General features: G+C 51.1%; 1 protein-coding gene across 1 annotated transcript in view; it reads right to left on the bottom strand.

The window, feature by feature from the left end:
• Nucleotides 1–10,298, bottom strand: part of EZH1 (enhancer of zeste 1 polycomb repressive complex 2 subunit) — a 39,771-nt gene that overhangs the window by 24,768 nt on the left and 4,705 nt on the right. The window contains exon 2 of the mRNA XM_015426591.1: nt 7,941–8,061. Coding sequence (XP_015282077.1) covers nt 7,941–8,061 — 121 coding nt within the window. The remainder of the gene's footprint in view (nt 1–7,940; nt 8,062–10,298) is intronic.

Here is a 10,298-nt window from a genome sequence, read left to right as displayed (position 1 = left end):
TTAAATACATTCTTGGATTACCTAACTCTGTTACCTATTATTCCCTCTGTGCTGAACTGGGCCTCCATCTTCTAGACTTGCGGGCATGGATCACCCACTATTCAATATTGGCTTCCCATTCATTTTAGTGCCCCTCCGAATAGCCTTATTACGCACTTGACTATGGACTCATATGTATCCAAGTGGGCACAGGCTATAACTTCTAAAATACGCTCAATTGGCATTGACCTGGATACTTTGGAAAATCAAGATGAGACCTTTATATATTGAACAATTCGTAGAAGAATTTGGGACACTGAAGCCCAAACAATCCAGGCAGGTGCCAGGATCACTTGCCCCCCCTTCCCTCGGCCTCAGATATGTACCAAACAGTACGGTGCACAATACTTTTCTAATTTGGTGACCCCGCTGCAACGCAGAGCCTTTGGGCTAGCCAGATTTAATGTTTTCCCCTCATCTTGGGTCTCAGGTAGATATAGAGAAATCCCGAAATGTGACAGGATTTGCAATTGTCCACTCAGAGAATCTGATACTTTAGATCGTATTCTGCTATGCTGTCCCCTTTACTTACATCTCCGACTACTTCTGATTAAGCCTTTACTGCCTAGGGCCAATTCTGATAGTGCAACTAGGTTTCTTTTAGCTGATAAGTCACCAGACGTTACTGTACAGACTGCTGATTTTTTTGTTCAAGATTTTGGTAGCAAGGAACTATTCCTAATATTGGTGTTTTAAGACTTACAGATGTAATTTTACCATGACGAAGTTTTATCTTATTTATATGCCAATAAAGGTTGTGTTTGTGTTGTGGTTAAATACTTAGAAGCTGAAAGACTGGTCTTAGTTAGTTTTTGGAAGACAAAAGTATCTTTGAAGTAAACTGGATTGGTTAAGGAAAATTTGGGAGATAGTGTAGTCAGGTTTGCTGCTTTGGTTAATAAAAAAGAAAGAAAATAAAGGTTGGGAAGCATATTAGATTCCACTGTTATGTTATGTCAAAAGACTTATTTGTGAGTAAAAAAGTAATTGTGTGCATTGTACTTATTTATTTACAAAATTTTTCTCATCTTTCAGCTTTCATAAAGGCTACCAATTGTGGCTAACAATTTAAAACACACAAGGTAAAATCACATTTTAAAACCATTAAAATAACTCCTCTCGAACACACATCATTATTACAATTAAAAGGAGAGTTAAAATATGTACAGATATAAAAACAGCAATAAAGAATGACTAGGAAGGAGGGACCACTGAGGGAATGTCAAATGGAACAAAAAAAGGTCTTCCACCCCCTGGCGGAAGACTGCAAAAGGAGGGGACGGGCAAGTCTCCCTAGGAGGAGAGTCCTAGAACTTTGATGCCGTGGCTGAGAAGATTCTCCCAGGCTGCAGAAGGTGGGAGTGCCCAAAACAGGTCCTCCAAAGATGACCATAAAGATGGTTGGGAAAGTTCCAAAGGGAGGAGGCAGCCCTTCAGCTATATTGGCCCTGAATCATACAGGGCTCTGAAGGTCAACGCCGGCACCTCGGATTGTGCCCTAAAACAAAGTGGGAGCCAATGTAGATGGGCCAAGATTGGCTTGATAGGGTCCCTACAACATGTTCCAGTCAACATCCTGGCTAAATCATTCTGTATCAATTGAAGTTTCCAAACTCTTCTCAAGGGCTGCTCCATGTAGAGCACACTGCAGTAATCTAATCTTTTCTGCCCAGAAAAGGCTTCAGCTTGATCAACAGTCAAAGCCAGTAGAAGGCACTCCTGAACACAGCTGCCACCTGCTTATCCAGCAGGAGGCCTGGGCCCAAAAGCACTGCCAGATCTGTTCCTTCAACACCATCCAAAATAGGTGACACCTTAAATCCCGTGTCAGACCTCCCACCCAGCCAGTAGCACAAGCAGCTGTTTTGTCAGAATTAAGCCCACATCCACTCCAAAACTGCACTTAAATAAGGTGCCTTACTCTGACTGATCATGGCAATGCAGATCTGGCCAAATAGACACCCTTCAACCAGTTTGGTGTAGTGGTTAGGAGCACAGACTCTAATCTGGGAGAATCGGGTTTGATTCCCCACTATTCCACATGCAGCTGCTGGTGTGATCATGGGTCAGTCACAAGTTCTTTCAGAGCTGTTCTCTCAAGGACAGTTCTCGAGAGAGAGCTCTCTCAGCCCCACCCACCTCACAGGGTGTCTGTCTGTTGTGGGGAGGGAAAGGGAAAGGAGATTGTAAGCTGCTCTGAGACTCCTTCGGGTAGTGAAGGGCCATGGAGTATGAATCCAATCTCCTCCTCCTCCTCTTCTTCAGCATTGTCTATTCAACTGTGATTTGCTCGACGATGGATCAGAATTGGATAAAGTCCCATATCCAGGACTCTAGGTGTGGATAATTTGAGGTTTCTTTTAACAGGCGTGGATTTTAATATTACATTGGCAGTTACCAAGTTCTTAGTCGATTAAGATTAAAAATAATTAATTTTTATATTATATAGACACATGTATTAAATAAATTTCCTTCTTTATTTTTAGTCTTAGTCTGACCCTGTTCATCAGAGCCAAACCGGCTGTAAGAGCAGTATGAGTAAAGTAGTGCTTCTGTATAGCTCTATGGTGCGGACTCATCTGGAATGCTGTGTGCAGTTCTGGTCCCCGTATCTCAAGAAGGACATGGCAGAGGTGGGGAAAGTACAGAGGAGGGCAGGCAAGATGATTCGGGGGCTGGAGCACCTTCCCTGGGAGGAAAGGCTGAAAACTCTGTGAGCTGCGATCACACCCCCTAAACAATTCACTTTCAGTCCACTTTCCAACTTGTCAGCAAGCTGCCATGGTGTTCTGTGTAACTTCTGATTGTACATATGTGATCCCTGTCCCTGCCAGCTGGCCCCTGTGTTTTCTATGCTGTAATGCCAAAGTAAAACAACTGGAGGATGTGAGGGGGAGAGTATGCTTCGCTGTTAGCTTCTTACTTATCAAGCCTGTGAACTGCACCAAGCCTGTGAACTGCACCTGTGTTTTGTCTACTGTTCGCCTGGTTCCCAAGACTTGAGCAGGCAACCGTTTTCTCCTGCCCGCCAGCGGGAACGTTATCCATTGGTTGTGTTTCTAACTTGAATCCCTTTATCATGTCTGCCCTAACTGCTTGTGTTCAGTTCTAACAAAGAACGTGTTTGAGTATCTTCCCAATGCTTTGAAATAAACTTTACTTTCTTTGAAACGTGGATTTATTCTCGATGCTTGGGGATCCAACAAAGAGATGGAGGTGGTGCGCCCCAGGGACCTGCCATCTCGACCCCTTTTCCTTGTTCAGCCATCTCTTCCTGCCCCCCACAGACACAGTGTGTCTGGCCTGAGCCCCTCACAGGAGGCAGCTCCAGGGGTGCCCATGGCTGCTAGTCATCGTGGGTGCCCCTTCACCTCTGAAGTCTGGAAGCACTTCCAGGAGACAGAGAATCCCCGCTTTGCACAGTGCCAGCTGTGTAGGGCCCGGGTAAGTCAAGGGAAGGACACCGCCCATCTCTCGACCTCCGGGCTGCGGAACCATTTGAGGAAGCACCACCAGGCAGGTGGTGTCTTCTTCAGGGGGAGAGACAGGCTGCTGCTGGGGTGCCCAAGCGGCCACCGCCAACCAGCCAGGAGGTGAGTCGTCCGGCGACCACCTCCAGCACTCTCCCTCAGCGGTCCACGGCAGGGCAAGCATCTCTGACAGAGATGCTTGGTGACGTCGGCACTAGAGTGCCTGGAGGGGAAGGCAGCAGGCTAGCAAGAGGGTCACTTGCCTCACTGCGGAGATGCTTGCTCTAGATGGGCGCCCTTTCTCTGCCGTCGAAGACGTGGGTTCCCGCAGGCTGATCCAGGATGCCTATCCCTGGTACACGACCCCTGCTCGCAACACGCTGAGGACTGCGATGCCCTCATTGTACAGGGCTGCCAGGGACCACGTGAAGGCACACTTGTCCCACGCTCGTGGGAGATATGTGCCCTTCACATCCAACGTCTGGGCCTCCTGTCAGGCACATGATTCATACCTTTCGTTGACTGCGCACTGGAGGCAACCAAGCGACATTTTGGGAGGGGGTGGGGGAACTAGTGTCAGGCAGGGTCAAGGCTGCCAGGCCGGCTATTGCCAGGCTCTGCTCCACATCGAGAGACTCGACGGGTCGCACATGGCGGACAGCATCTTGGCCACCATCCATAGATAGTTAGAGGGGTGGGTAGGTAGGGACCTCACCATGGGCTTCATGATGACGGATGGTGGCCAGAACATTAGGGCAGCAGTAAAGCGATTGGGCCTGATGCACATTTACTGTGCAGCCCACCGTCTTCACCTCGTGATCAAGGATGCTTTGGGGTTGGGCTCTGCGGAGAACCCCAATCTGGACACTGAGACTCGTGAGTTCTGGCACCTCCCCCAGAAATGCCAGTACATCGTGAGTCACATCTCTCGCAGTACGAAGAACACCTTTCTGCTGTGTGAGAAGCAGGTGCTGACGGGCGTGCCGGAGCACCACCTGCTAGGCGATGTTCCCACTCGCTGGAACACCACCTGTGTCATGCTTGAACGCTTGTTGGAGCAGGAGAGCGCCCTGACTGCCCTGATCTCTGAGAGTGGGGTCCTTCGGGAAGAGAGCCGGCTCAGTCGGGAGGACTGGCTGACCATCTCTCAGACTGTGATCGTTCTTAAGACCTACACAGAGATGCTCTCGTCTGGCTCTGGTCATCCCCATGGTCCACACGGCCCGTGAGGACTTGGCCTCGTTTCTGGAGCCAGCTGCAGGACGTGCAGACATGCTTCCAGCAGTGGGCGTGCTGGTGAGAAGGCTGCAAAGCGGACTCGAGGAACGCTTTCGGTCTATCCTCCGGCAGAAGGTCTACAGGATGGCGACCACGTGTGACCCACGCACCAAGGGCAAGATCACCGAGCGGGCCAAAGAGTTCACTCAATGGCAAAGACGAGCTCTCCCGGCGAGTTGAGCGCATGCGGGCCAAGAGGGTCACGTTGCCACGAGCTGAGGGAGAGGGGGGGTACCGGCAGCTCCACTGCTGTTCATCCCCCACCTCCCCCGCCAGGCAGAGTGCCCCCCCAATGCTCCCGCCACGATGACAGTTGAGATGGCAGTCATCGGGCGGAACTTTGGCCCCTCTCCTGGGAGTGGTAGGCACACGAGAGGACACAGCGGCCGCAATGGCGAGGGACTACCTTTCGGAGCCCTACGAGTTGCAAGCAACCTGTCCACTGAGCTACTGGGCCATGAAGGAGGCGGTCTGGCCGGACCTCTCTGCCGTGGCCCAGGAGCTCCTCTCACGCCCTCCGACGCGCGTGCAGAGTGAGCGCTTTTCCCCATGCGGGCGACATTGTCTGCTTGCCTCGCTTGCGCCTGCTCCCTTGGTCAGTTGGTCTTCCTGAAGGCCAACTTGCCACTGTTCGGTTTCCTGGCCCTAGACTTTGAGGGTGATTGAAGTGAGCGTGCATACTTGTGCCTGCAATCCCCTCTCAGCCTGCACTGGGAAGTTCAGTTACAACGCTTTTTTTCGCTCTTCCCGTGATTAAAACTAGAGAGGCTAGGTAGAAGGAGCAGCCAGGGCCATGACCATTTTGATTGGCACAGAAATGCCCCACCAGTCTCCCTACTTCCACCCATCCCACCCGCGGCAGAAATACCTCCACAGAACCCTGGTAGCCGTGCAGTGCAGGGCGATGTTGAGGGTGGTGCCTGTATGCACCTGAGTCACACTACCAAACCAAAACTGCGTGCTGAAATTAAAACAGCATCACAAAACTGGTTCTCCATCTGAACAAGGTAGAGTAGGGTAGATGCCAAGCAGCCAGACAGAAACAAGCAGAACCCACAGGAGCACCATAAATAATGAATGTTAATTGAAAAAGACTTTTCTTTTGCAGGGGTGAGGTGGGAAAGGGAGAGCCTGTGATGAAGGGCAGCTGCCACACCTAGGCTAAGACTCCGCCACTGAGGCAGGCAGTGATGGCTGGTGTGCTGCTGCTGAGAGAGGAGGATCAGTGGACAGACACCACCCCCTCCCTCTCACTTGCTGAGGCAGTCCTGGGCGGGTCTTCTGATTACTTAACGTTGCACAGGTTCTGCTGCTGCAGGCCTGGCAAACAGTGGCACTGGTTCTGCAATGCCCCCTTGGTTTATGCTGCAGAGATCTTCTGATTTCACCTGAGTTCTGTTGGGGTTGGGCACTGACTGCCACAGTGGCACAGGTTCTGGGGGCCACATTGCACTGGTTCTGCAATGCCCCCTCGGTTTATGCTGCAGAGTTCTTCTGATTTTACCTGAGTTCTGCTGGGTTTGGGCACTGACTGCCACAGTGGCAGGCACAGGTTCTGCTGCTGGTCCGGCAAACATGCCCCCTCAGTTTATGCTGCAGAGATCCTCTGATTTGACCTGAGCCCAGTTAGGTGACTGCCACAGTGGCACTGGTTCTGGGGGGCACACTGCACAGGTTCTGCTGCTGGTCCAGCAAACATGCCCCCCTCCAAACCAGCACACCTCACTTGCTTTCTCACAGAGAGATTCTTGGGGAGACACTGTCTGCTGCCTGCCCCTTTCCCATCCCCATAGGAAACAATGGAGAATTGGGGGCACCGTCTTTGGATGCCCTTGGAATCGGACCCCCTGGTCCAATCTTTTCAAAGCTTTGGGGGTCTTTTGGGGAGAGGCGCCAGCAGCTACAGTACAAATTTGGTGCCTCTACCTCAAACCCCCTCCCCCCCAAAAAAAAACTTGTTAGAAGATTTTTGCCATTGACTACAATGGCCCCCTAGGATATAATGGACCCAACTTTTTTTGGATATCTGTAAATTTTTGGATATCTATACAATGCTGGTATTGGTATTCGGGTTTTTTCGGTATTCCCGAAAACAAATTGGATTCAATATATCCTAACCCGAAAAAAACTGATTTCCCCCCCCCTGCACACCCCTAGTAGTGAAGCGTAGCCAGGTGAAAGTAGAGGCCAGGGAGGGGGGGGGCGAGCCATGGATTACAAAATTCAAAGCAGCTTTCACAGACTCTGACAGGGAAGAAACCGCTAAAGATCCCTCCATCCAGCTAAGTACAAATGGATGCTGGTATGGGGGGGGGGGGCAGACTGTTTGTGCCAAAGGCCCTCCATTTATTTATTTATTTATTTGATTTTTATCCTGCCCTCCCGCCGAAGCGGCTCAGGGCGGCTTACAACAGTAAAACCAATAAGCAACACATCTAAAACAGTCTATAACACCACAATAAAATCGCAGTTTACACACAATACAACATACACATGGCGGCAACCATAAAGTGCTATCATGCTAGGTCTGGGTTATTAAATGCTTGGCGGAATGGAGATGTTTTGTACTTTGGACATGAATCCCGGCTAACTGGACATTTCGGGTATTTAAAAACTCTCCATCTGCTTCAGCGGCAGTTTTGGTGGCCCCACATGAGTGACACACAAGCCATATCTATCTATCTATATGCATGTATGTGTGTGTATAGAGGAGGGAAAAGAGAGAGGGAGTGTGTGTGAGTTCGTGTGTGTGTGTGTTGGGGGGTGTGTGTGTGAAATTCCTGCCAAGTCCCCTTGAGAGCAAATCTGAATGAAAAGCATACATTTCAAAAATGCCTACTGGATTAACTAGAAGATCTCCTTCCTTCTCCCCATGCACATCAAGCACTACTTTTCCTAAAAGCAGAATGCCAAATTTCTGCTTCACAACATCATCCTTTCCCCCCACGTTTCTCACATGGACTGTTTATGTGATTCTGTTTTCTAGACAGCTGGAGAGCTCTAAGACTGGGGGGGGGGGAGAGAGAATGCTTAAAAAGCCACAAACTACCTCAGCGCCAAGAGGAAAATCAGCAACACCTTTCACCCAATAATTCATTTGCCCACCTTACTGAAATGGCAGCTTTTCTATCCATAGCTACGGTACAACGTTACCTTTGCTCCCATGTTCGCCTGAAACCTCTTGAGCTGCCTAAGGCGCATGTATTCTGACTTGACTTTCCTTTTCCAATAAAGGATGCATTTTGATGTAGGTGGAGCTGGAATCTCCACTTTCCTGGGGAAGAGAGAGCAACCGGAAAGTGAACTGTGCCGACGGGCATACTGGTGAAGAGCAACCTCGAGCACATCGAGTTAACTCGGTAGTACATACTCTACACAGGATAAAAAGTCTAAGCCTCTTTTTTTGAGGACAACTACACATGCCCATGGCCATGTTGGCTTACCTTGCATAAGTCAGTTAGCAAAGAGGTGCGCTACCATGTAGCGGAAAGCCCTCATTCACGGACGTTATGGCAGGCCAAGCCAAAGCATCACTCCAATAAAGATATACCATCTTTCCCCAAGATAAGCCTTCTATCTATTCTCAAACGACAACCTCCACATGACACCAGATTGGGCATATGCATACGGAGCGAAATTGTCCCAATCACAACCACCAATTGGCCATTATGGTTCCGCTAAGCTGCCACCATTACCAACGACACCCCTGCAATGGTTTCCACTGAACCTGAGGCACAGTGGGGTTTGGGGAGGCAGCCTGATTAGGGCTGCCAAATCCTGGTTGGGGAATTCGTGGAGATTTAGGGGAGGCCAAAGCCTGGGGAGGGGAGAGGAGCCAATGTTCCCTCTACGACGTGGAGTTCAGTGAGCAAAAATTCTACTTGGTGAGCTACGGGCATTAAAGCTGTGAGTGAGCAATTCTGCGACGGCAGAATTAGTTTCCTCCGGAGCCCTCCTTCCTGAGCGAACGCAAAAAGGGTGAGCCGGAAGCTAGAAAACTGTGAGCTGGCTCACACTCACTCAGCTTAGAGGGAGCACTGCCTCCCATATGTGAAGAATGCAAATGTCCTTGACCGTCCACGCCTTGATTCGGCTACTGCAGAAATCAGTTTGCCCTGGAGCCCTCCTCCCGCAGCTGAGACAAAAACGTGTGAGCTGGAGGCTAGACAACTGTGAGCCGGCTCACACTCACTCAGCTTAGAGGGAGCACTGCCTCCCATATGTGAAGAATGCAAATGTCCTTGACCATCTCGGCTACTGCGTCAATGAGTTTGCTCTGGACCCTTCCTCCCTGCTGAGGAGCTGAGACAAAAACGTGTGAGCTGGAGGCTAGACAACTGTGAGCCGGCTCACACTCACTCAGCTTAGAGGGAACACTGCCTCCCGTATGTGAAGAATGCAAATGTCCTTGACCATCTCGGCTACTGCGTCAATGAGTTTGCTCTGGACCCTTCCTCCCTGCTGAGGAGCTGAGACAAAAACGTGTGAGCTGGAGGCTAGACAACTGTGAGCCGGCTCACACTCACTCAGCTTAGAGGGAACACTGCCTCCCGTATGTGAAGAATGCAAATGTCCTTGACCATCTCGGCTACTGCGTCAATGAGTTTGCTCTGGACCCTTCCTCCCTGCTGAGGAGCTGAGACAAAAACGTGTGAGCTGGAGGCTAGACAACTGTGAGCCGGCTCACACTCACTCAGCTTAGAGGGAACACTGCCTCCCGTATGTGAAGAATGCAAATGTCCTTGACCATCTCGGCTACTGCGTCAATGAGTTTGCTCTGGACCCTTCCTCCCTGCTGAGGAGCTGAGACAAAAACGTGTGAGCTGGAGGCTAGACAACTGTGAGCCGGCTCACACTCACTCAGCTTAGAGGGAACACTGCCTCCCGTATGTGAAGAATGCAAATGTCCTTGACCATCTCGGCTACTGCGTCAATGAGTTTGCTCTGGACCCTTCCTCCCTGCTGAGGAGCTGAGACAAAAACGTGTGAGCTGGAGGCTAGACAACTGTGAGCCGGCTCACACTCACTCAGCTTAGAGGGAACACTGCCTCCCGTATGTGAAGAATGCAAATGTCCTTGACCATCTCGGCTACTGCGTCAATGAGTTTGCTCTGGACCCTTCCTCCCTGCTGAGGAGCTGAGACAAAAACGTGTGAGCTGGAGGCTAGACAACTGTGAGCCGGCTCACACTCACTCGGCTTAGAGGGAACCCTGGAGAGGACTCTGTAGGGCCCACCTCCACCAGGGGGGACCCGGCCTCTGTCGTCTGGAGACCTGCAGGTCCCACCTGGGGCCTGGCCAACCCTGTACGGGCCTCCCGAGGGGCCCCTGGCGTTTCTGGCCAGAGTGTCGGACTGGACGGCCCGCTGGCCTGATCCCGCCGCCGCCCCGGGCAGCTCCGCGGACGCAGAGAGCGAGAGCCGCGGCACCGGCCCCCTCCCCTCCCGTCCCCTCCCTGGCTGCCCAGCCCTCCCCCTCCCGGCGACCGAACGGGCACTCACTCCTGCGCCA

The sequence above is a fragment of the Gekko japonicus genome, unplaced genomic scaffold, assembly GCF_001447785.1.
Source record: "Gekko japonicus isolate JY-2015 unplaced genomic scaffold, Gekko_japonicus_V1.1 scaffold1636, whole genome shotgun sequence".
NCBI lineage: Eukaryota > Metazoa > Chordata > Lepidosauria > Squamata > Gekkonidae > Gekko > Gekko japonicus.
Note: the sequence above shows the minus strand (reverse complement) of the source record. Positions and strands in the feature narration are given on the sequence as shown.